The sequence below is a fragment of the Indicator indicator genome, chromosome 30 (assembly GCF_027791375.1).
Source record: "Indicator indicator isolate 239-I01 chromosome 30, UM_Iind_1.1, whole genome shotgun sequence".
NCBI lineage: Eukaryota > Metazoa > Chordata > Aves > Piciformes > Indicatoridae > Indicator > Indicator indicator.
The window spans coordinates 4,647,692-4,674,469 of NC_072039.1; the positions used below are offsets into that span (position 1 = coordinate 4,647,692).

Consider the following 26,778-nt stretch of genomic DNA (forward strand, 5'->3'; position numbering starts at 1 on the left):
CACTGCCTTGACAGGTGCCCAAGCGCTGGGGTCAGGTTCAGCGGCGGCGGCTGCGGCTGCGTATCCTACGGCGGCGGCTTCTCCCCCGGTAGCTTCTCCGTCGGTATCTTCGCGACCCGGCCCGGCGACGGCTTCTCCTGCTCCGGCGACGGCTTCCCCCTGCCCGGCGACGATATTTGCGTCTCGATCTTCTGGTTGTGCGCAGTTCGCCAGTGGGGCTGTCGGCTCTGGGAGTCCTGCTTCGCCGCACCCGGGCCATGCTGGAGTGGTCTGGACAGGTGTGGAAAGTTGTCCTGCTCGCCCCGGGCTTTGCAGCTCTGTGGCCCCTGTCCTGCTTTTATAGGGGTGCCAGCGCGAGCCCTTTGTGATGAGGCCAACCTCACCTGTGACATCAAACCGTCTCCCTGATGCTCCCCGGCCCTGCCTGCTTTCCATGGTTACAGCGTCGTTTCCTCTGCTCCCCAGCCCACCGAGCAATGGCTGCCCCTCAGCAGCACTGCTCCCTGCATCACCACCACCCTGCTGCTGTGGCAGTGCCAGTGGTGCCGGCTTGGCTTGTGTGTGTGGCTCCTGCTTTCCCTATTAAATTGCCTTTATCTCAACCCAGGAGTTTCCTTACTTTTACTCTTCTGATTCTCTCCCCTCAGTCCTGCTGGGACAGAGGTAGTGAGCACCTGTGTGGGGCTCTGTTGCTATCTGGGCTTAAATCAGAACAAGGTTTCACCATGGACCTCCATGGGTTGCAGGGTGGATGTCTGCTCCACCGTGGACATCCAGGGACTGCTTGGACAGACCTGCTCCACCATGCTATGATCACTTTAGTGTGGAAGTTCACCTGGGGTCCAGCCCTGACCCCCATCCTGTGAGGGCTGGGTCTGAGTGGCCCCTTACTAACAGTTATCAAAGATTTACAACCCTGGGAAGTGGTGACAGGTCTTGCTATAGCTTTCTCTTCTTGCTTCACCCAGCCAACACCAGCTTGCCTTTACCTGGTAACAAATGCAATGCATTCCCTATCTGCTTGCCTCAGTGGTACAAACACAGTCCTTCCCTTGCCACCAAATGACTCCAGCTGATGTGCACCATGGTCTGGGACTGTATATTGATGCTCTGTTATTTATGATAGAGTCACAAGAAGGAATTGAAGTAGCTATTGCATTGCTGCAAGCTCATTAACAGCTCCGTTGCTGGACAATTAGCCCAGAGAAAATGCAGGGCTCCAGAACTCCTGCACAGGTTTTGAGATTAGTTTGGCATGGACAGATTAGAGAAATCCCCAGCAGGATACACCAGAGTCGAATGATTTCCTGTAGCAACCACAGCAAACTAGCTACAGGCCCTGTCCTGATGGTTAGCATGCTGGACAACTTCCCTCCCACATCTGGCAGTGTTAACACACCTTTTGCAGGATTGAACTAGGCAGAAGGTTGTTGGACATGGGAAGCCATAAGAAGCAGGCTTTGATGCCTGCAAAGATGCTGCTAGGCAAGGATATCCTTTTGAATTGGGGTTGTTCAGCCTGGAGTAGTGGAGGGCTCCAGGGAGACCTTCTTGTGGCCTTTGAGTACTTTACCCAGTGTGGGAACCTAAAGGTTGGCAGAGATTTGCAAGAAACAGCACAGAGTTTCCCAGCCAGGTCTTTCTGGGTTGTAGAACAGTCCAAGCTGTGTGGCAGAGTGGCACTGCAGCCCCATCTGCTGACTGCAGGTCCACAGGGATTCACCACAGCCAGCTCAATGTTGGGCTTCCAATGTTCAGAGGCACTGACAGCGTCCTCAGATAAGCACATCACTCTTTGGGGTGTGGGATCTGTTTGGAAAAAGGTATTTGAGTGATCTTCCTCCTTTGGGGGTTCATGTTTCTCATACTTGTCTTCCACTGAGACAATCTCACATCCTCAGCACAGCTGCAGCTGCCTGTTTCAAGTGATCAACACTGCGAGTATGAGGAACACCAACATACAAAGTTCAATTGCTGCAAATATTTATTTAGGTTTTAAGCAAATTACTGCCTGAGTAGTACTTCCCTTTGTAGTGCCAGCAGGCTGAGAGCAGCTTGGGCACATAGGCTTCATTTTCAAGCTGGCAGCACCATGACCCTGTCCTTTACTTCACTATGATATACAGGACCAAGTCCAAAGAAATCAATCATTTATGTGGAGCAGTTCTCTTCTTCTGTGCCCTATACTATGCTCAGGTAACAGCAAAAGGAAGGTCCAGTACCTCTGTCAGAATGAGGGTACAAGGTTAGTTATGTGGTAAGACAGATTAAAGACAGAAGAAGCAAGAACTAGGGAAATCCCAGCACTCCTCCCTGCTTCCAAATCTGGGAATGCCATGTTCCAGAGGTGTTTTGTACTCTTTTCCTTTATGACTATTTCCTATATCTCGCCATTGTCCACATTGTGGCCAACGTCACCTACCCAATCTTGGGCCCTTCACAACATCTGCCTCTTCAGTCAGACACCTCTGACAGCTTCTCCATCTCACAGATCAAAACCCTGTGTATTTAATAGCAGTCTGCAAACATCTCCTATGGGACAGAGCTGTGAGAACAATTCACACACACAGACACCATCCCCATGCCAACCAAATGCAGCAGCTCCTCTGAAAGCTAAGAACAGACCACAGCCAGCACTGCAGATCACTGCCATCACTGCCACCTGCATCTCCCCCTGGAACTGTCTTGACTGGCACAAGTCTGAGGCCAGAGCAGGCTACAGCTGCTATCCCCCACTGTATTCATTCACTGTTGCAGATGTTTGCAGAGCAGATTTATTTGATCTTAAAACTTGTCTTGTAAATGCTGCCATATTGACACAACATTCAGTTCCAACTTGTGATGAGCAAGTGGAAAGGGAAGTTCTTTATTGAATGTATTTTATTTCATCTTAGCTCTTAGAACAAGATACTTAACATAAACAGCCATTTTTACATGACATGTCCCATGCTCAGCTGTGCTACTACTTCAGCTACAGCTGCATATTGTCTGTTTCCCCAGAAGTCCTGGGACTGAAGATTCATGGCAAAACAGACAGAAAATGCAAGTAGGTTGTGCTAAGGAGGCAAACATTTTGCTGCATGCATCTCTCTGGTCAGAAACCAGTCCAACTTTAGCAGACACCAACAGCATCTTTTGTCTTTGTCTAACATGGAAGGTGTGTTACACAGAACTGCAACCAAGTTAATGTATGCAAAGTTTGCTGGAGCAGGATAAGAAACAGCAAGTGCTTGATCTAGTGAGAAACTGTAAAGAGGACACAGACAGAAGCTTTGCATTCCAAAGGATTCCCTCAGGAATGAAAGGTATTTGAAGATGTCCACCTTCTACACCTGGAATTAAAAGTGGAGATTTCTCACAGAGAAATGCAAATCAGTTAAGCAAACCAAGAAATGTTTGGAAAGGGACAGGAAAATACTTAGCAGGCAAACACTAAAATGTTGAGCAGCTCTATGGGAGTCATGTCCTATGGACCATAGCAAAACCATAACTAGTCTCTTGTGTAGGTAAATACCAAACTATGTACATTTCTTTTTCTCCTCCCAAGCATCTCCTGGACACTTGCTGCCTCACATCCTTTCCACAGAAGTACAGTACCATAGTGATAGGGCAGTGTGTAAAAACACCTGGGGGAGGAAGGGTTAGCAAAGTACAAAGTGCTTAAGTAGTAAACAATACTCCTCTGGGTTTGTACCTTTACCACTGTACCCAAAGACACCAGCTGGTTTGGCACTGGCAGTTTCAGTGCTCCCAGTTTGTGTTACCTGCTCAGAAGCTGGACAGTACCACTCGAACTGCAGTGCCACATCTCTTGTGCTGATGCCTGTCAGCAGACAGCTGCACAAGTGTGCTTGTATAGGTCCCTTTTGCAGCAGCCAAAAAGATGGCCAGCAGGTAAAGAAATGAGAGGCTTCAAATGTAGATCACATCTGAGTCATGCTGCTGAACCTACAGGGAAACCAAATAAGAAAAATGAGTTTCACCCTGAACTCCTACTTAAAGCAAAGTAACTCCCTTTGCTCCAGTTGTTTAGCCCTGACTCTGCAGCCTTTTGCAAGATGCTCTCCAATGGTTTTTTCTTCCTTCTTAAAATAAGAATATTTGCCTCACCCCTGCCTCTTGGATTAGATTCATCTTAAAAGTTGCTTCTGTGACTTTGATCCTAGAGGTCTTTTCCAGTCAAAACAATTCTATAATTCTATGTCAGGCATTGGAATAGACTGCCCAAAGAGGCAGTGGAGGATATTAAGAAGAAAATCTTTCCAGTGAGGGTGGTGAGACACTGGAACAGTTTGTCCAGGGAGGTTGCAGATGCCCCCTCCCTGAAGGTGTTTAAGGCCAGGTCAGATGCCTCTAGCAACCTGGTCTAATGGAAAGTGTCCCTGACCATGGCAGGGGATTGGAACTAGATGATCTTTAAGGTTCTTTCCAACCTAAACCATCCTATGAATCTCTGTCCCTGGAGATGTTCAGGAAGTGTGTGGACATGGCATTTCAGGACATGGTTTAATAGCCATGGTGGTCTCAGGTTGATAGTTGGACTTGATCTTTGAGGTCTTTTCCAACTAAAACAATTCTATGATTCTGTGTCACCTGCTCTAGGTGATCCTACTCTAGCAAGGGGGTTGGTCTGGATGATCTTTTGAGGCCCCTTCCAACCCCCAACATTCTGTAATTCTGTCACTTGCATTCAAAAGAGCTGGTTCCTCATCTGTTTCTACACTCAGTTGTGCTCCTCCTAGTTCCAAGCACACAACCCCAAAGGTTCAGATCTTGAATGTTACATGCAGGAGCTTCTAACTAATCCTAACAATCTGTTTGTCCACATAAGCCAGCAGTGGAGCTTTCTTTATTCCCAATTCCTTGCACAATTAGCACTGCCTAGAGAGAGCTGATTTCCTTCCCCCTGTTCAAGACTGCATGCCCTCACAGTTCTTGAGTGCACACATAAGGTTCTCCAGCCTAGGGAATTTAAAAGCAGGTTGGTTTTTTGACTAAGAACCAGCTCATTCACTCCTCAGGCCTCTCCAACAGGGAACATACTGGAAGAGAACTGAACTGTTGGAAATCTAGGCATTTTGTTATTAAGATAACTGGCATTTATCTTAATAATACATTATTAAGATGAAAAAAGCATTTTTAACCTTAAAACCAGAAGACAAGCAAACCATGTTTTAAGCTCTGTATACCTGGGAGCACATTCTCATTTTCAAGCCTGGCTGATACAAATAAAATTTAACACAGATCCTCCTCCTGCTGTATGTACCAAGGCTTCCAGCTTTGCCTTCCAGCTTAGATCATAAGTGAGAAAAAACAGGTGGCCTCAAGTTATAAACAATCCCAAACAATACACCAGTGCAGGGTCTTTAAACTCATGCAACAGCCACGCAGTGACTCATCTGAGAGGCTATGACAGAATCTGGACAACACAGGTCCCCAGAGCCAGGCATTGCCTGAACTCTAAGGTTTTAGTCAACATTTGGGAATTTACTTATAAACTTGATTACCTTTATAATCTGTTTTCTGGTTCCTGTGCCCACACTGTTGGCAAGCAAAGGATTTCCTTGAAAAGATGACTTATCCACTGGCACTGTGTGCTGAATTCTGTTGGTACAAGGCCAGCTGCTTGTAGTACTTAATGAGGAAGCAGGGAAAGGTCTTTGAAGATTTATATCCAACGACTCTCCGGTTTCAAAGGTTTTCATCCACGAAGGAGTCTTCAGAAGAAAAGACCACATGGAAATTTAATGCCCTCTCTATATCAACACTCATTAAGACAAAAAGAACATCAGATGCATGGTCATAAAATAAAGGCCATCTTCCCTCCTATTTTTGCAAGCCTCCATTCTCTCTAAAACCGTTGACTAGGAGCCACTTTTGCTACAAGACGATGGAAAGAGAAAGCCAGCCCTGCTCTTGCAGTGGTTTGGAAAGAGGCTGCAGTGTTTATAAAAATAACCTGAAACTTACAACAATAACAACAACAAAAAAACACTGTGTTTACTTCCTTATTGGCAAACAAACAAACCAACCTACACCAAGATTTTTATGACTTCCAGCAATCACAAATCACATGAATGAAAATGTGATGCAAACGACGAGGAACCACACTTAAAGAGGTCAAGTTGCAACAGTTTCATAAAATCATAGAATGGTCTGAGTTGGAAGGGACCTTCAAACATCATCCTGTCCAACCCCCTCTGCAGTCAGCAGGGGCATCCCCAACTAGATCAGGTTACCCAGAGCCCTGTCAAGCCTCACTTTGAATGTCTGCAGGGATGGGCCCTCAACTACCTCCCTGAGCAACCTGTTCCAGTGTTCCAATACCTTAAACCCTGACTGTGATTTCATAGCTTGTATAATAAGAATTTTTTTTTTGCTCATGGAACTGGTGTTCCACCCAGGAAAAACTTCTTAGACAAAGAGAATTAACATAAAAAACAAACCAAACCAAACCAGCTCAACCCCACCCCCAAAAAAAAAAAATAATCTGTGTTCACACTTTTTATATTTTACTAGCAAGGGTAGTAAAGGCTGAATTGAAATACAGCAACTGCCTCTGGCAGACCCACACTGCTCTTTTATGTTTCATTGTGGAAAGTGGCAGGTATTTAGGGTACATACATTCCCTAAGGAGCGATCCAAAGATCCCAGCACTTCATTCCAGTGAGAATAAAGCCCAGACTGTTTTTCTTCTAGTTTCAAAGCATAAATTTCAGACTTCAGTTCCTTCAGTCGATCTTCAAATTTCCTGCTCTTTTCTAAGTAGTCCAGCCTGTAGTCCACAGACAAAAAGCTTATTGGCATCACATAGCTCAACAGGTGTGTGTGGAAGGAGGAGAAAGCAAGTTTTGGTAGGTAAAATGAAATCTGGCACATGTCAGCCTGACTTCCCTGACCCGAGGTGAAGGAAATTCACTTCCACCCTTCACCTTAGTAACTTTTTACCATGCATTTTCTTCCAGTCCAGGAGAGTCAAAAGCCTCTCGATTTATGAGCTCAAAGCAATACCAGATTTCGACACTGGAGGGAACCTCCTGTCCTCCAACGTGCTTTTTGCCCACACAGAACGCTCTGCAATACAAACTCTCTTCCTCAGTGTAAGCTTGGGGCCACCAGAACACACTTCCTCTGTGTAAATAACCATCCTTACACAGACATAATCCACACCAGCTCAGCAAAAGGCCTCCAGTCAGCAGGAGGCCACCCTGAGCTGCTGAGGATGAACTGTGATGCCCAGAGATTACTTTTTTCCTCTCTGTGCTTTCCATGATTAATGTTCTCATTTATTGACACCAGAAGCATATTGATACCTCTCTCTCTCGATCTCAAAGGATAGTCTCTTGAGGTCAATGTCTTTCAAATCCAGCTTTATGGATCCTTTGTCAAAGTTGGCATCTCTGGTGTCAGTTGGTGAGTACTGTGGGTACTTGACCATATGCTGAAAGAGGCAACACAAGCATTGTCAGCAAGATCTGGTTGTTTGATTTCAGGCTTATCTCCCCAGCTTCTGCAAGAATGCCACGCTAAACTATTTCATAAGTTACTGATGAACTCTTGAGACACACAGATGCTCCTGTAGCCATTCCCCACAAGGGGCCCCAGATGAACTGAACTCCACAACTCACAGATCTGATGGCAGAGAAGTCTCCTGGCTGCAATGTTCCTCTGTTGCAGCAAAGAATGAAAATCCATTCTCAGCAAGTCTAGAGCAGAAGAAGCAGTTGGGGCACACAGCTCTCACACTGCCTTCTTGCTGGAGACAGTTTCATCTGCTTTGCCTAAAGACACTCATGGACAATTCCTATGCCAAGACAACACAGATGGCTCACTACAAGCACCTCCAAAAAGTACTGCCTGAGATGGTACCAAGTCATGAATGCAGGCAAGATAATCTCTGCTCCCTAAGTCCCAACACCAGTCCTGCTTTTAACTTTCATCTTGTCTCTCTTCTCATCCCAAGTCACTGCCCTGACCAAATACAACATCCACCCTCACTAGACTGTGTTTAATTGGTCCAAAGGTGTTTGACTCCCAGGTGGGTGCAGACATGCCACTAGCCAGCTTGATGGAGGCTATGAAAATGCTATCACCATCAGACTACCTGAAGATGAAATGGTGCCCAGCAGAGCAGAAACTTACAGGATAATTAAGCCTGGTTATGTCTAAGAGTTTCTGCTTTGCTTTCCTTTCAGCCTCTCTGGCTTCATGCAGATCTTGTTTCAGATGCTCAGCTTCCTTGGCTCTGTAAGACAAATATCCTGAGGTAAGTGGTTGATGATTTTCACTATAAAGCAACTCATGGATTTCAGAGGTGTGCACGTGTAAGGGACCAGAAATACATATATGGCTCAATGTTGTTGGGAAAATCATTTGGGATGATGGTTTGGTATAAGCGAGCTTGGCACTTGGCCCCTTGGGGTCAAACAAGGGGCTTTGAACTCAGGAGACTCCCTGGTGGGACTTAGGACCCTGGGGACTCCCTGGCTATGAAAGCAGCAGAAACACCTGGAGACAGGAGCAGGTTTTGAAGCCCTGGAGATGGCTTTAGGCATGCACTCTGCTGACCAAGGGGGACAGGTGGCAACTGCTTGGCAGCAAGGTGTGAAACTATGAAAGACTGCTTAGAGAGACTGCCTGGGGGGGCTGTTTGGGAAACTGCTTAAGGGGCTGCTTGAGCTGCTGGGAGAAGGGGGTGGTTACTCCCTGCATGTCCTGCCTCCCTGCCCTGGCATGCACCCGGCAGAGAGGGACAGAGAGCGTGGGTCCCGGCCCGCCCCGGCCCCGGCCCCGGCCCCGCTCCCGCCCCCTGTTTGCGTCATCACCGCTTGACCACTGTGGTATTTATTTGCAGCCTGTCAAATAGGTCCTTCAAGGGACTTGACTCCTTTTGAGTCGTAATTCTGTTCCCGAGAATGTAAAGTTAGTCACATTAAAGGTCCAGTTGGGCATCAATCAGGAGTTAAACTCAGCTGCACCCAGCACCAGCTGGAACCCAGGACCAAGACAGCACATCCCTAGCTTCCAGACAGCAAGATCCTGTACTGTGAGGCATTCCTTTACCCAAAGACCCTTGTGGTAGGATGGTCACATGGAGATCTAACTGGACACAGCATGACACATGCTTTCAAAAGACAACCCTGCACAAACTGCCTAACATGTTTTTCCTAACTCATAGTTTCCATGGGCTCAGTTGTGACCTGCTGGTACAGATTCTCTAGGCTGTCAGAGATCCTCCCTGAGGTGGGGAGAGGTGCATTGTATCTGTTCTTTATCTTGGCAAGCATTTTGGCAGTATCTTAAAATGAGCAGAAGGTCCTTAATAGCAAGGTTAAACATCCTCTGTCAACACTGGGCTGTTCTGGCACCTTCAACCAGCTCAGTGTTATGGAACATGCAGATGCTTACAGAGTGGTTTATATTTCACAGGAGTTTACCTGGTAAAGATCTGAAAGGGATACAAGAGACCATCACCTGGTACTAAGGAATGAAAACAGCCTCACAACCTACAGGGTATAGAGACTGGTAAGTTTAGGTAGCTGGGTAGCCAGTGCTCTTTTGATATTGTTAACTAGAAAGTGCTTCTGCATTCTGGATCTTTCTACTAAATATCTCTAAATCCTTGCATCTGATCCTCTGTAAAGTTCTTGACCTGCATCCCAACCACTGGTACCAGGTGGAACAAATGATGCAAGAAGGCTTAGTCACTCTGAAGTGTTGCCCTGGGAAGAACCCCTCCCTCCCAGGCTTAGCTCTGAGAAAAGCAGCACTCTCTCCACCCAGGCACCCCAGCAGAGACCACACAACCCCAGCTCAAGCAAACTTAACCTCCGGTCAGATTCCTTCACCAGCTTCACTGCTATCAGCTCTGCCTCCCGCATCTTTTGCTCCATCAGGCGTTTCTCCTCCTTGGTTTTCAGAGCTGTGATCTCCAGCCTCTGTCGTTCTTGCTCAGCTTCTGCAGCATTCTGGGCCAGCAATTTTGCCTCTTCTTCTGCAATCTGAGCTTTCTCAGCCAGTAGCTCTGCTGCTTCCTGAGATCGGATCTAAGATGAAATAGTTTTTTGTAGTTACCCTGTCTGGCATTGTGGCTCTTTGAGGCTTGGTGCCTTTAAGAGCCACAAAGTGCAGACCTCCAGAGGGGACAGAGTGTCCAGGAGCTGTACCAGAAAGTGTAATCTTTGTATTTCATACTTATAAATCTTGCATCGCTATAAACTTGCCTGCAAAGTTAGTTTCTTCCCCTTTTCCCTCCCTTTCTCCTCCCAGGAAAGATGCCCAGGTTCTTATCTCCCTGTGGAGCAGTGAGGCCTGGTGCCAGCCTTGGCAATGCTGCCAGTTAGGCCCAAACTGGCTTAGTAGGGGCCTGGAGTTGCCTACCTGAATTTGTGCTGCATCACAAACTTGTGTGGTATGGAGGGAGAAAGCCTTGGTAGGGAGGGGGGCAAAAAAGCCTGGGTTGGTTGGCCTGGTGTAAAGGGAGTTTTCTGTGAAGCTTTGGCTTAATGAGCTGCTGTGTTAGGCCCAGACAACGGATTTTTGTGTATTTTATATGCCTTGCTATGCTCACCACTACAGAATTGTAATACTGTAGCTTGTAAATAACCTTTCCATTTAAACTTTCCAATACTATCCAACCCTTTGTGTGAGTGTTATTCTTTTTCCCCTTCTAGAGCAATGGAGCAATGTGTCTGCTCATTAAACCACAACCAAGCATCTGCAAATTCCCCTCTACAGACAGTCAGGAAGAGGACATACTTTCCCCAAAGTAAAGTGATGAAAGCATTACTCCTTAAAATAAGAAAGTGTAGTAAACATAATTATAGGGTCTGGTCCTTCTCTGCTCCAGAACTGCCTAACTTCCCTCCTGCCTCTCATCTCTACAAAGCAAGGAGGTACATTTGCTTACAGCTGGACAAAGACCTCAACCAAAAATTGAAGTTGGCCTCTTCAGTTGCCAGTGCACCATGCCCCTTTCTCCCAATTTCAGCTCCAAGTTGCTTCCTTTCTTCTCTCTTTGCCTGAAGAAAGCACTGTGACCCAAACACAGGCAGCAATGGCTCACAGCAAACAGATTATGGCAGATCAGAGTTTTCCCAGGTACTTCCCATGCCCTCTGCACCATCGGTCAGAAACTCTCCAGCCTTGTCTGAGCCATAATTCCTGGTGTCTTACACGAGCCACCAAAAAAAAAAAAAAAAAAAAAAGCTTCCAAACCAATAAACCTGTCAAACACAAGAATATTCAGACCAATGTGCTACTCACCAGGGCCTCATTGGCCTGCCTGGCTTCATCTTCCAGCTGGAAGAGACGCCTTTCCAGCTCCTCTTTGGCTCGCTCTGCTTCTTCTCGGAGCTGCTTCTCCCTGGCCAGCCGTTGATTCTCCATCTGGAAACAGAAAGAGCAGCACCACGTTTGTGTGTTTGCATCAGAAGCTTATCTGGGCCTGAGACAGCCCAGCAAATAAATCCAGTGAACACAGACAGCTCTCTAGCTGGTGGACTGATATTCACCAGTACAACACTGGTGCTGCCCCTTCTTTGCAGCACTGAAGCCCTCTGACAGATAACATTGATTATTTCAGACTGCCTGGAAGAGGCCTTGGATCAATTTATGCACTTTAAATCTTTGTCTCACCTGTTCAGTTTCACAACCATCACTTGCATTCTCAGATGCTGCAAATGCTAGAGCCATTCCCACATTCAACCCTGCTGCACTTTCCCACCTCCCACACAGATATTGATGCAATACATGGACAGTGAGGGCACCAGCTGGAATAATACTCTGTGTTTTCAACAACAGGGGAGCAGAAACATTTACCTTTTTCCTAGCTTTTTCCTCCCTGGCTTGTGCTTTCATTTGCTGGATCTCTACTGAGTCCACTTTTCTTCTCCTCATAAACAGGTCGTGGTTTCCAATGCACAGCTGCAAAATCTGGGTAGTGAAAGCAAAGAAAATATGATTTTGATCTGTTTGTGCCCCAGACAGAGGGACAAAGAGCCCCACATTGGCCTCATAAGACAGAAGCTGACAATTCTGACTTCAGCACAAGTGCTGGCAGTTGCTTCCCTTCAAGAAAATCAGCACCCAGGGCAGGCTCATACCCAGGTACATAACAGATTAGAAAAGCTCCTAGCAGGATGAGGGTTCCCTTCTGTCCTTTGCCCCCCTCTGGTTCCGTTTTCCTGAATGGATCTAGGCAGGGAGTACTCAAGATGTAGCTGTGGGAATGAGCACCTGTGATGGCTCCTTCACAAGCTCACTGAAAAGTGACCTAGCCCCTGTGGTTGTGTTAGGAAGCACACAGTGGGGACACAATTAGCTAGTTATTAGCTCCTTTCCTTGTTGCTTCTCCAAGAAGAGGCAGTAGCTGATTAAGAACCCACAGCAGCCAGGCAGGCAGATGCTGCAGTGGCTTTGCACCTTTCCACATGCTACATCCTCCCCTTCCAGCATCTGGATTTCCCTTTGTGATTTGGGCCTTCTTTCACATCTCACTTTCCAACCATCATCTCCCCTTCCCAGAGAGGACAAACATTCACACTGTGACTTCCCAGACAGAACAGTCCCTCAGGAAAACTCAAACTCAGTGGTCCCTGGCTTCTCCACAGGTTTCCCAAGCAGCATTTCTCATTCAGATATCAGTCAGTATTACCACGGTCAGTTTTAAAGAAGAAAAGCAGGACACTTACCAATTTGTTCACTTTGAGCTGAGAGGAAAAAAACTTGAAGACTTCTGCTTTTTTGTCAAGAGGTTTGATAGTTAGCTAGAGAGGCAAAAGAAAAACAGAAAAGAAACAGTGAGAAGGAAGAAAAACAGAGCTGAAACTATCAATACTAATGCAAATTTTAGCCCTTCACCACTTCTCCACAGGGAAGCAGTGATTTATGCCACAAATGTGGGGAGAGTGATGCTCAAAAGAATCAGAACCAAGGCTGCTGTGACACAGGTTCCTCATCTGCTCCCATAGCAGGCTATGTCAGAAGATAAAGCCTCCCACAGACAGACACATCACAGTGCCAGCTTGGATGGTGGTTGCCATAATACCAGCTGTGCATTGCAAACCATACCAGGAACACTGGAACATGCACTGGTTATCAGGAAAACAGAATTCATTATTAATCCCCAGAAGCAGAAACAGTCATTCTTGAAGGCAGGGAGATGTCAAACACCTCTCTGAATACCAAGCACTGCAGGTGAAAACAAAAAAAAAAAAAAAAATCTATCAAGGGCCTGAAGATCTTGTTCTTCTGACCATCAGGTAACAGTCCTGGAGCTCCTGCTCTCTCACAGGCTCAGCTCTATCTTCCAAGCTGTTTGCAGAGGACCTGAAGGGCTTTCATGCTGCCAGGTCAGTACACAACTGTTTCACTTCATGTGTCATGCTTGATTTGGCTGCATAAAATCTGGTTCCCTTCTTTAAGATCCTCTTTGCTGTGACTCACAGGCTCCCTAGCAGTCTACTCCTATAATTCATTTGCAATGCAATATATAATTTCAGGGCATCTGAGTCACCAAGATCATAATGTCCTACAGCTCCTCTCACCCCCTAGGTAATAACTGGTTGAATGTGCTGCCTTGTGAGGAGCAGAGCTGTGAATGTGTCACAAAATTTAGTGAAGGCTGCCCAATTTCCCAACCACAGGGAGTTAAAGCAGTTTATTCACAGACCAGAGGGGAAACTTCATATCATGCAAGCACTAAAAACCTTTTGGAGGCAGGCTGCCCTGCCTGATTTAATGTCTGTACATCTAACTCTGGAGAGCAAATCTCATCCCTAAGGTTTTTCAAAAGGTCCACAAAAAATGGAACAGGTTGTGCTGTCCTTCAGCTGACACATTCCAGGTATTCCTGTATCATTGTAGTTTTTTTCTGGGTTTATTGTTGATTATAGCCTTCCATGGAGCCACATGACTTGTGATGAGACTAAACTTCATCCACTTTCCACTGTACCTTTCACAGGTAAAAGCTGAGCTCTGAAACCAGAGTGAAATTGCAGTGGTAGGGCTGGGCTGCAGACTGAAATCATGCACTGAGAAACTGGTAGAATTTGGGCTGAAAACCAGTGTCCATCTCCCTCACATCTCCTGCCACTGTGCTTCAAAACTCATCTACAAGGACAGTTTCTACATGTGAAAAGGGCACTAACTCTTTACAGATCATCTCCTTCCTGCTGAGATAACTGAAGAAGTCAGTCATTCACTGTGTTTTAGCTGTGTTTTCCAAAGATCAACACACTTGTTTTGTGAAGGACAAGCAGCAGGGAAGGAACCTGAACAGAGGGGTCCATGAATTTGGAGAGCTCAGAGCAGGCTCTGGCTCCTCAGGGAACCAAGGTTATGCAGCACATCAGAAAGGCAGGTCTGTTAGTTTTATTTTTGTAACAAAGCTCCCTAGGATTTTCCCCTTCTCCCCCAAATTATTTAAACAGAGACAGCTTTCAGCCTGGTCCAAGAATCCCAGTCCACACCCATGCCTGTATAAAAAGAATAATATATCAAAGCCATCATACCTCTTTCTCACTATAGGAAATGTTTCTGATAGCACTCCACTCAAAGGACTTATTTGGAGAGAACCTGTTATTAATGCTGTAGACGTGGATACCTTTGGCATCAACTCCAAGCAGGAGATCTGTATGGTTCTTATTTTGCTAAAAAAACCAAGAGATATCAGTAAATGCAAGTTATGGTGACATTAAATAACCAGAGACGAGAGCAATACTTGCTCTAATACATTGATGTTTATCTGTTTCTTAAAAGAAGTTGATGTTTCCACAAAACACCATGAGAGTTGTCACTGCTGGCTAATAAACCCAGCTCAAACTTTTAGTCCTTTTCTCCTTATTACACACCCAGAGCTGCTCAGGACCTTTGTCAGATTACAAAACACTCAACTGTTTTATTCTTTGACTCGTTTATCAGGCAAATAAACCAAGTCAAGACAAGCAATACATAGCCCACCACCAGCAGAGAAAAGCAGAAGTCAGAGGTCTCAGTTCCAAACTCTGGAGGATTTCAGCAGGACAGCACCAACACCTGCAACTATTGAAAACTGCTACAATAAAGCACTTACAGCAATTGGGAAATAATTGACACCATACATTTCCAAGTCTTGGGCAATTTTCAGGTAGTTCATCTCAGCTTCATCCCTAGAGAACGAAGCCATGATTAGACTTGGTGATTCCTTTCCAGCCTTTCTGGCCCAGCTGACTTAAAGAACAGGCAGTCTGGTCCTTTGTACCTTCTGTCATTTTGCCATCTTGCTCTCAACAGTAGAAAAAGGGCTAATAAAAACATCATCTCTGCAGGATAAAGACAGGAAAGCTCTACCTATTTTGAATCAGGTATAATGTAACCTTTATTGAAATTCAAGTCCAGTCTCATCCCTGTGTTAGTTTTGCCACACCATCATTATTGTACCTTGGAGACCTATCCTACCATTGTTTTCCATGACATGAGGATGTTTCCTTCATGAAATAGAATTCACTGGGAAATGAATCCTGAAAAAATTCTAAACAGAGCTTTGAGCAGAGGCCAAAGGGTGAGAATCTCTCCATCCACCATTCTTCTCTCCTCAAGGTAAGGCATTAATTAAGTCTCGAGGAAAACATTCAGAAAAAAAAAAACAGTGCTAAGAAACATCTAAAACAGCCAAAAAGAAATTGAACCAAAATATTGAAAGGATTGCCTCTGTGTGTCATCAGCTTATTCTTCTTTAACTGAATTTCCAGGAATGCTGAAAGTAACTGAATGTCCATATGGACTAGCACCAAAACTCAGCCCTGGAACTATGATGCTGTGTCTTTCTGTCTCTAGCAACTCCAGGTAGCTAACAGCCTTAACTGAAAAGGTTAACCTCTCAGGGCTAACTGCAAATTCAACACAGCTCAAGCTTTCTGCAGGAACTGCTCTTTGCTGGCATGCATAGACTCTACTGAGACAGGACTCCTGGTTTAGATACGTTAGGTCATAAGGCTCTGCAAGAGTCCTCAGCTTCCCTGTTGACTTCAGAGCAAGTCCAGTTTACAAGCACTTGGAGCCCTACATAAGACAATTTTAACCCAAGAGAGGGTGTTTTTATCCTTAGTTATAAGTTAGCTTATTAGCATCTCATCTTGGAAACCAGTATTTCTTTGCTCACTTTACAACCCTCAAATTTCACTGCAGACAGCAAATAACCAGTTACTGAACTGCATGGGATTTCCAAAGAATGAAATGACTTCAATACCTGGCAATTCCCCTGTGCTCAGCATACCAAGCAGTAATCTTTTCTTCCCACATCTCTGCTGTCAGCTGATACTGCCTGAGGACCTATACAGAAAGGAAGGAGTTTGGTTTCTTTTGAAGATACACCTGATGCCTCTCCCAAGCAATGTGAATGCAGCAATGCAGTTCACAGCTCGGTCACCTTGCCAAGTTCAGAACTGACAAAAAAAAAAAAAAAACAACAAACCAAACCCTACTTTTTAATGCTCTGGTTATTCCCCACAGTGTTGTAAAGAATAAATTGCAAAATTTGCATTTATACAGAATAAAGACTTACCCTTTTGGGTAAAAGTTCATCATGTGCTAGAAAGCCTGGCTCATGAAAGCTTGGGTCGTAGTCACCATACTGCCCCAAGAAAAGAAAAGAAACTTCAGTTTGGGAGAGATGCAGAAGAATTTGTTGCTTGTGGAGTTTGATGTGATTGCTTGAGAGACGTTTTTGTGTTGGCTCTCCCATATACAGTGCAACACAAAATGATCTGAACTGCCCATGGAAGTTTCTTCCAGCCTTTGTGCTACAGATATGGCTCCAACATAGCCATGAAGGTGGCCTGCAACCTTCAGTCCTAGCCTGCAGCTCTCCATAACTGCAGATAGGAAGGAATCTCCCATGACTTCATACTCTTCTATCAAGAGGCTATGTTCAAGAATAGAAGCTCCCCTAATCTTATAGTCTACCACACTCCCCTACTGCATAGAGGCTGGGCTGCTGCAGAGGGTCAGTCCTGCTAAGAATTTGTATTCACCTTCTGCCACTCTAAGAGTCTGGCTCTTGGTGGCATGAAGTGAATAATGTTCTGAGACATCCTAGGAAACATGAAGTCCTTCCATTGTGAGCTGTGCTATTAGAACTTGCTGGACCCATGGATAATAATTGAAGCTGAGAGAAAAACTACACTAAAATGTCCAAAGAAATCTCCCATATTGCAAAAAATACAAGATATTAACACAAGATCCTTGTAGTGGCATCTAAGGTTTCTTTTTCTAGTCTCTCCCAGGATGAGTTACTTCTTTAACAGGGAGTTTTAACACTGCTGTGTTTAACATTCCATCAGGTGTATGTGTTGGTTGAAAGAGGGAAAAAACAAATCAGTAAGAAAGAGCATTTCTATGCACAAACCTTGGCCTGAACAGCATAAGAAGCCAGTAAAACTGTTGCTTCTGGAGAACAATAGATTTCCTCATCCAGTATTTGTTTCTTAACCTAAAGCAAGAGAAAAAAAAGAAGAAGTTAAAGAAGTTCAAAGTCAGGATTTATGTCAGGCTTGAAATGAAACTAGACATGCCCAGACCGTAACTTGGCATCAAACATCACCATTATGAGTTAGCAACAGCAACAATAAAATGGCATTCAGAAACACAGGAAGCCTCCACTTAGCACTACATTAAATGAAAAAAAAAATCCCAAAGCCTAAGGTTTGAAAGTTTAAAATGTCTTAGTTCTAAGTTCACTGAAGAGTCCCTCTGCTATCTCCACACATTTGTATAAGGAGTCAAGAGGAGTGTGGCCAGCAGGGCAAGAGAGGTGATGCTGCCCCTTCACTCTGCTCTTGTGAGACTCCACCTCAAATAATGCATCCAGTCCTGGTGTCTCCATCATAAGGAGGACACAGAACTGTTGGGCTGCATCCAGAGGAGAGCCACAAAGAGAGTGCAAGGGAAGGATGCTGCAGAAAGACTGGAGAGAGACTTTTCATAATGGTGCCTAGTGACAGGACAAGGGGGAATGGTCTTAAGCTGAGGGAGGGTAGGTTTAGACTGGATCTTAGGAAGAAGTTTTTCAGTATGAGAGTGGTGAGACTGTGGAATAGGCTGCCCAGGGAGGCTGTGGATGCTTTTTCCCTGGGAGTGTTCAAGGCCAGGTTGAAAGAGGCCTTGAGCAGCCAAGTCTAGTTGAGAGATGTCCCTGCCCTTGGTGGAGAGGTTGGAGTAGATCTCTAAGGTCCCTTCCAATTTAAGGCATTCTGTGATTCTATGAGTCCTGAATGCATTATAAAACATGATGGTCTGTACTTCATTCCTTTTAACAATTCTTTTTCTCTCTCTGCTTTGGCAAAGTTAGCTTTACAACATGTAAATCATCACATTCTAGGTTGAAAAGGACCTCTGGAGGCCGTTTAGTCAACGCAGGTCCAACTAGACCAGATTGCTCAGAGCTGTCCAGTTGTCTAACACCACCAAGGACAGAGACATAGTGAAAACCATAACAGCAGGTTGTCAAGCTTCCTAGGGTGAGAGAATAAAGGAGATATTCCAAAGGGAAGCTGACTAATAGAGAACTTCAGTTATTCAATTACAGTGGTCTAAGAACATGTCAAGAAAATGATGCACAAGGTAGAGCCTTAAACATTTCCAAAAAGAAAACCTACTTGAGATAGCACTGAGCTATCTTTACAAACACACCTTGGCACTGCAGGGATTGTGAACTGAAATGAACCATCAAGAAAAAGTATTTCTTTTAAATTTGAGGAGTACAATATATGAACCTGAGTTATAGCCCAGGGAAAATTCTTTCTAAGCTGTTAAAACGGAAAGAATGAAAAGATTGAAGAAAAAAAACAAAACAAAACAAAACCCCAAACCTTTTTTTCCAAACTGGGAAGCTGCAGTTTCCATAGTCCATGGTGCAAATCACTTTCAGAATTGACAACTTAAGATAACCTCCCTCCCCTATAAGCATCTAGAGTTTTAACTTTGATCAGTTCTTACAAGGACATTGTTATACTTCCTTATGAAGGAATACATTAGCTAATTTTTAAGCATTTAGCTTTAGTCCTTTCCATTGAGACATTTTGCACAAAGTTGTTATGCCACATTACTCTGTAAAAGGCTGAAGAGTCAGCAGAGCTGAAATCTGTAGGCATCCAGATGTCCATACATGTTTTACCTATTAGCATCCAGGTGTGATCTTAGGTTCTTATAGTCAGGAAGCTTTACAAGTTCAAATTTGTTTCAGTCTTGTTTTTCTACTTTGGAATGAGAAGAATTTGCTAATTGCATATCTGCTAGTCAAGGCAGGTTCAAGGAGAAAAGAAAAAAAAGTGGGGAAAGAGAAAGGAATCAGGATTAAAAGACTAGGAAAAGAGTTCTACCTCTGTCATTCCTTTTCCAAATTAACTGAAGAAAAACTGCCAAGTGGTTAAGGGTTCTGGATGAGGTTCTAGTTAGCATGTTAACTCTCCCATTACTTCATTAACACATCCTCCCCAGGGAACAAGTGGTTTTACTGTGTTTATTTACAGATGCAGAGTGCATTTATTCCACATACCCAATCTACCTGCACAGACACATCCTGCTGAAAGCTACCAGAATAAAGCAACACACCAGAGGCTGTAGCTTGCAGAGGACTCCATAGCAACTCTCAAAATCATTTTGGTTGGAAAAGACTTTTAAGATTGAGTCCAACCATTCTCTTACTCAGCTGGAAGTTGCAGACATTGGAACAAAGAGCTAACCAACCAGTGACCATCCAAAGCTCAATGCTTGTATACCTACAGCTACAGCCTCGCTTTTTTCCTGGTTGATGCATCTTTATTTTGATAATGAAACATTGTGCTCTGAGAATTTGCTCCTTCATCTATTTTTTAATGGAGCTAAGAGCCCTGACAATTTCTGGCACAAAAGAAAAGCAGTAAGAAAGCTGTCTCTGCAAAGCTGCTAGCATCAATGCATGCATGGGGTTAAACTTTATTACTTTTACTGGCTTCCATCTCATGGAAATTTGTGAGAACCACCATGGCGTACAGACCGAGCTGTGCTCACACAGCTAACAACTCTGCTCATGAGCACAGTGCTGCTGCCCTGGAGCTCCTCAGGAGCTGCCCTTGTGGCAGAACTGAACTGGGTTCTGTTGTCTTGGGATTTATTCTGCCTAAGCAGCAGGCACCCAGTTCAACTGGGTAGAGAAGACAACTCAGACCAGCTACTCTGGCAGAAGTCAGTGAGTGCAAGTCTGGACATTTCAGAGGAACACCAACACCATTCCAAGGGAAAGCTCTTCTCATCCAGGGTCTATCAGACAGTATGATGAAGCCTCCAGACTTTGTCTTTAGAAGGATCACACCTTGTGGTGAATCTTCCATTTGAAGATAGCTGTATATGGTGCTCCAACTCCTTTTGAAACTTGCCAGCTGAACAAGCCTGCATTTCAGACTGGCTATCAAATTCTATCATCTTTTTTTCCCCCCTACAATCCACCATGAAGATTTAAAAAGGGCAAGTTAGGGAGTTCCTGTTTTCTAGTGATTGTGCCTTCTACAGTCATGCACAGCAAGATCTCCCAGTAACCACCTGGGCTATTTTTAGCAACTCACAAGTTTTAGTTTCAGGGATAGGCTGCAGTCCCAGGTCTTGTTTCTTCTGCAGCTGATATGAGTGAAAAGCTTATTGTCCCCAACAGCTTATCACCATTCCTTCCCTCTTCTCCACCTTCACAACAGCCACTGTAATTGCTTGTGTAGTCACTCCCCCACAGAGTGTGCACCTAATAACAGGTCTCTTCTAATCCTGCTGCTTTTGAAAGAACTGGATTAGAGAATGGTTACACAAGAGGTTACACCAACAGGTCTAAGACAATGATGACAAGGAATGATGGAGGCTCTCTTCATCCAACTTAGCTTCAGCCAGAGCAGACCAGATGCCATAGTCCTCAAAATAACTTCTGAAGCTGACATGTGGTGACTTCACTTTATACTTCTCAGCACCAATCAGCTAGGACAAAAGCCTCACAGTTCTTCAAGCAACAACCTTGCATGGATTGTTTTTTTACAAACACATGTCCTATAGAAGTAAAACAAGTCTGGAATATCCAGATGTGGAATTATCACCCACACTGCTGGGTGTCAAACTCATTTTACATGCAACTACAGGTCTCAGCAACTTAACTCCTATTCCTAGCACAAACAGTATGAGAAGCCATCAAAAGAACAAAAACCTGCAGAAGACAAACAACATGCAGCTTACCAGTACACAAACCCACAGCAGGCAGGATAGGTGTTTGCATTTCATAAAAATGAGATCTTTACAGAGACACTGATAGAGCTGAAGCCAGCAGAATCAGGGACTAGCAACTGCCAGTAAGATCAAAGACAACACGAAAGGACTGGGGTAAACACAGAAGGAATTCATGATTAAAAACTGTTCCTGACCTGAAGGAAGAATAAATGCTGGGTAATTTCCTGCAATAGTTCCTCTTCTACCTTCTCTGGGTAGAATTTAGCCAGAAAATGAAAGCTAATGGGATCTTCTTTGGGGATTTCTTGATCTAAAACCTGTTTACAGATAAAACAAAAATCAGCAGTGAGAAGATTACATGAGTGTCTCAAAATGATATTCTAGAGGAAAATCAGAAAGGAGCCAATAACCCACTCAAAGTAACCTTTCCATGGTTTAGGAGGAAGGGTAATGCTGAGCTTTAATCTAATAGCAATCAGTGTGTATGGTGGTGATTGGTGTGTAATACTTTAGGCCAAATGTGCCAGAAGCAATCAGACCAAAGAAGACAAAGAACTTCAGCGTTAGAAAGATGATATAATCTAAAATTATGAGTTGTCTTGTAACACATTCCTTTAGCTCCTGCACTAAAGAAAGGAAATTTTTCTGTAAGGAGAAAACTGCCACACTTAGTTTTTGTTTCCCCTACCTTTTTGTCCATCTTTAACCAGGTGCACATTCCTTTTATTGTGTACTGCAAGCCAAAGAACCAAGTCTCCCTCAAACCAAGTGCTCGGCACACCAGGTCAAACAAATCCTTTCCCTTCCACTTGATCTAAAAAGAGAAAGAAAATTAAGAAAACCAGGTATGTCTTGAATGAATTTGCTACATTTTAGTCAAGCAAACAAGGTTGCTATTTGCCTTTCTCCTGTGAACTCTTATTTTACTTCTAGCTTTTCAATTAAACACACCTACTGCTGCCTACAAACAAAGGTGCAATGGTTAAAAAGCTCTATCTCCTCTTCCTCTCCTCCACAGCAACAGTCACAGAGCAGCTCTGCTCACTTCACTGCAGCACCAAGCACTTTATGAGCAGAGGGAATGAGGATTGGACTATGGATTTCCTAGGTCATGGCAAGGCTTTACTATTATTTGTAAAAACCTCATTCAATACTTTTATATAAATTAGAGAGACTGAGAGAAGGCCAGGGGAAATCAAAGGAGTGTCAGGGCCCAGGTAGAAATGCCAAAACAAGGAAAGCAAATCAATCTTCCACATACCTCAGCTATTTCAGTGGCAGCAAGCCAAGCCTTTCTGCTGCTCTGATTTAAATGAACAGGAGCCTGTCTTCTACACTAATTTAGGAACCTAGCTCCATAAAAATTGAACTTTGATTAAAGGTCCTAAAATTCACACACACAATGGCCCATTTTTTCCACTGAAGAGGCTGCACATCTATTTAGCTAAAAGCCATATTTCATCTACTTGCATGAGCCACTAAAAATTCAATGGCTAAACAAAAAGAATAATTAACTTCTAGGCAGTATTTGGATGGCAAGCAGGAAATCATGCCAGCAGCAGAACAATATGTGGGGAGAAAAGAGAAACACCAGAAGGAATAGCTTAAGATGGATTTTTAAACAAGGTCTCTGATCTCCAAATCCAATTTTCCAAACCCTTCCTTTTCACAAGTGTGCCTGCAAGTATTCTGGATCAGTCACAGAAGTGCTCTGCTTGTGACTGATCTATTCTGTCTCTGAGGGACCTAGTAAAGGAAACACTAAATGCCCCACTAGGCAGTCAGGTCTCTCATTAGAATTTCTGTCCCATTGGACCTCAGTTTTGTAACTCCTCAAAATAACTAAATGTCTTTATCTGCTTTTCCTGGATGATCAGGAATTAATCAGGCACAGTTCTCTCTCCTGAATAGCGCAGCTCAATTCATTTGACAATTGATCACTTGCTGTATTTGTTTTCTTCCATGGTTCTCTGCAGTCATGATTGCTCTACCCAATTTACTAGACAGCCTTAACTAATAGAAGCTAAACCAGCTTTTACATTTGAGCAGCTCTCTTATGCCCAGAGATACAAAAACAGCTGCCGGAGTTTTTTTTTTTAAAAAAAAAAAGCTTACTGCTCACTTAGTTGTGTCACAGTCAGATGGATTTCATGGAAACAGCTTTAAACTCTGAATTAAGTCAGAGTTCACAGAAGAACACATCTGAGACTAAGTAATCTATCCTTCATAAAAACAACAGATCAGTTCTAAGACCATCCACAAACTGATAATCTCAACTTTTTCCAATTTCTGTCTTCCTAATACAAAGTTCAATCTCCATCTTTCTGGCATTCTGCTGAGGACTTACCTCACAGCTGAACTCCATTTCAGCATCCACTGTTATAATTTTGACTTTAAAAGTCTTTGGTTGTTTCTTCTTCAGGCCTTGGATGGACATGTTTTTTAGGTTATGAGGATAGCCACACCTGAAATCAAACAGGCATTACATTTAGATCTGGAAATACAGTAGCATTTTCTTGGCTAGATTCCAAAGCAGGATGAGTCCAATCCTGCAGAATAAGGTTAAATAAGTATTTTTGCATCCAAGACAGTAAGGAAAAAGAAGAAATTAGTTTGACCTTTAAATTTAGTTTGCTCCTTAAGATAAATTACTCTAAAGTGTCATTCCTGTCTCTCTTCAGACCTTGACAAACACAGGTTCCTGCAGTACTACAAAGAACATCATTCAGACCTACTGCAAGACCCAGATGCCTGCCTCCCACTACAGCTGAGAACATCCAGGGAACCCCAGCCCTTGTGCTCCAGACAATCATCCACATCCATGCAATTCAGCAGCCTCTTGCAACAAAACTCTGCAGTGGATGAATGTTTACAGATCCTTACAAGTAATAACCTGACTTTTGAATAATGCCCACAAGACTACAAGATTCCTCATCTCTGTTACATATCCAAGCAAAATTTCTTTTCTCAAAGGTCTCTGCAGTATGTGCCAGCATCCAATGCATCAGTGGCAGCTCTGCTTGTAAAGCACACAGTAGAGTGCTACATCACACAGCAAACCTTGTGATAGCAGATCCACCTCAATCCTTTTCCATTAGTTATGGCTGCTTAAGCAACTGATCTACTGAGTTGCTGTACAAGTTAAGACCTTAACTCCCTGAAGTGACACAAATACAAGAATCCATACATTGAAATGAAGCTGAATTGACCATTTTTCTCCTGGGCATACCAACTCACAATGATGAAAGTTACATAGAACAGAAGGTTTCCAAGAGGAGTCCTTGTGAAAAGAATTTAATCTTGCAGAAGCCTACAGAAAATTCCATCACAAAGCTTCTACTCTAAATGCCATTGACTACAAGCCATCAAGAAAATGCATGAGATGTGTCGTTTCCACAGCCACAAGAGGTTTGTGGACAACAGGCAAAACAAATGCTGAAAGTTGGGGTTAAATGATAGTGTGAATCTGCATCATGTATTTGTGTTTATTTCTGAGTGCACGAGATCAGCCTGTAAAGTTTTGTCTTTTCACTTTATAAAAACTAACATTTCAGACTCTGAACTATATAGGTCAAGAAGAGACTGAGGCATTCTTGATTCCCTACAACATAAGAATATTACAGTGTGGCAGACTTCCAATCTCTCCTTAAGGAATTCCAAAATAAAGTTCTAGTTTAAACTGAAAAGTTCCACTTGTCTTCACCTTCCAGGATTTTATAACATATCTTGACCCCTTTCTTTGCTTCTGCTGAGCTCTAAATTGGCTTGCAAACATACTGATTATTTTCCACTTTGTATATGCCCTTCATCCAAAAATTTCAAGTAGCTAAACAGGAGGTACAATATAAATGGAAGGGTTTATTTTCAAATTGTAGGGAAGCTGAGGGAGATGAGTTAGTTACCAAATCATATGGACATCAGCAGCAGAGTCAAGAACAAGTACTTGAGACAACTCAGAGTGGGGAAGACAAGCTCAGGAGAAAATTCATCTTTCTGACACCACTGAGACCAGTTGAGGAGTCTTCTCTCTCTAGTTGGCTCTGAGAAAGCTTCTGTGAAGTCTGGTTCGGTTTGGAGCAACACTTCAGGAAAGAGAACAGGCTGACTGGAGAGGATCCAAAGCAGAGATCCAAGTGCTAGAAAATAACCTGTGGTAAAAGGAAAGTGCTGGTTAGTACAGAGACAGTGTGGTGAGGCACTACAATGTCTGCTCTGCATGACCACAATGGTTAGGACAAGGACTTAATTACACTGCAGACAGGTTGTACAGTGAGGAAAAAAAAATATCACCAACAGTAAGAATATTGTGGTGTTGGAAAAGCACAGGATGGGATTCCTATCTTTCTGAACTTCTATTCAAAACAGTGTGACAGTATCTGCTCCCTCCACAAGACTGGAGGAAACAACACACCCTCGAAGCATGCTCCCCAAGCTGGTCCTTCTGCTGGTGCCCACCACCAGTCCTAGGAGAGACCAAGAATCAGTAGAAGCTTCAGGGACTGGCATATCCAGACCCCAAATCCCACCACTCTCAGGTTATCCCCTTGTCCTCAAGGAATATTTTTTAGAGGGGTAAAAACCAGATCCTGCCACAGAGTGTTTCCTCTACAGCTTAGGCAACATCCCAGTGCACACTAGTGAGCAGAGCTCAGGTCCTTTTTTTCTTAGCACAGAAAAATGTTTTTAGTAAAGGAGAAAGGAATACTTAACCCCTCCCAAATGACCACAATAGTGTGGCTTAATGTGACCACAGTAATATTGACATGTGAAGGCAACCAAAAGAGCAGTAATTATTCCAGCACTTTTTGATCTCTAATCTGCAAGCTGCAACACAGCTAGCAGCAAAATTATGTTTTAACCTGTTACATTCCAAAGGTCTTTCCTGTCTAGTTGCCTTCAAATCCAGAGCTTTACTGTAAATAATTGTACCATTGGATGCAGAAGTGAAGGAAGGAAGAACTACAGAGTGCTATACAACACTGGAAACAGCCCCTTTCTTCTATTAGTTTCCAATGGTTGAAGACAAAGGAGGGAAAAAAAAAGCTTCATAATTCATTTTTAATATGTAATTTGAAACAGCCAATTGAATTAAACAGGAACTTGGAGTTAGGGCCAGGACAGAACATTCTCAAAGAGTTTCATATGGAAAACGCTGAACAGATAAAACTGAACTGCAGAGGAATGCACTAATTTTCCTCAAAATATGACAAAAACACCAGAGCCCTTCACTCTGACTTTGAAGTTCTTTCATTTTTCTTGTATAACCTGGTTGAAATGACAATATAATTTGTTCAACATTTCCAACAGCATTTTTTTCCCCTTTCCAGAATTTTTATTCCATGGAAAAGTACATTCTGACTCAGTGAAAAAAAAAAAGGACATTTTTGAATATCAAATTTTCCCAAGAAATGTAAACTGCATTTTAATCAATAGCACTGGCAAAGAAATAGAAAAGATTTTCACATAGAACAGCTTAATGCATGTCAGATAGTGATGATAGAAGCAAAAGCACTCAACAGTCAAGCTTTTAGAAAAATTACTTTTTCAGGTAAATCTCAC

At 43.6% G+C, this 26,778-nt stretch overlaps 1 protein-coding gene across 1 annotated transcript; it reads right to left on the minus strand.

Annotated features, from left to right (window-relative positions):
* Nucleotides 1–3,501: 3,501 nt before the first annotated feature.
* Nucleotides 3,502–25,129, minus strand: LOC128977014 (merlin-like). Its single transcript, XM_054394457.1, has 18 exons — nucleotides 25,122–25,129; nucleotides 23,567–23,684; nucleotides 21,908–22,033; nucleotides 21,414–21,536; nucleotides 17,387–17,470; nucleotides 16,544–16,612; nucleotides 16,229–16,311; nucleotides 15,074–15,149; nucleotides 14,514–14,651; nucleotides 12,693–12,767; nucleotides 11,821–11,934; nucleotides 11,266–11,388; nucleotides 9,829–10,046; nucleotides 8,143–8,245; nucleotides 7,314–7,441; nucleotides 6,625–6,775; nucleotides 5,508–5,717; nucleotides 3,502–3,948 (listed from the first exon to the last, which is right to left on the minus strand). Exons 1-18 carry the CDS (start codon nucleotides 25,127–25,129, stop codon nucleotides 3,913–3,915), a joined length of 1,983 nt encoding a protein of 660 aa, XP_054250432.1. The 3' UTR covers nucleotides 3,502–3,912.
* Nucleotides 25,130–26,778: the final 1,649 nt, after the last annotated feature.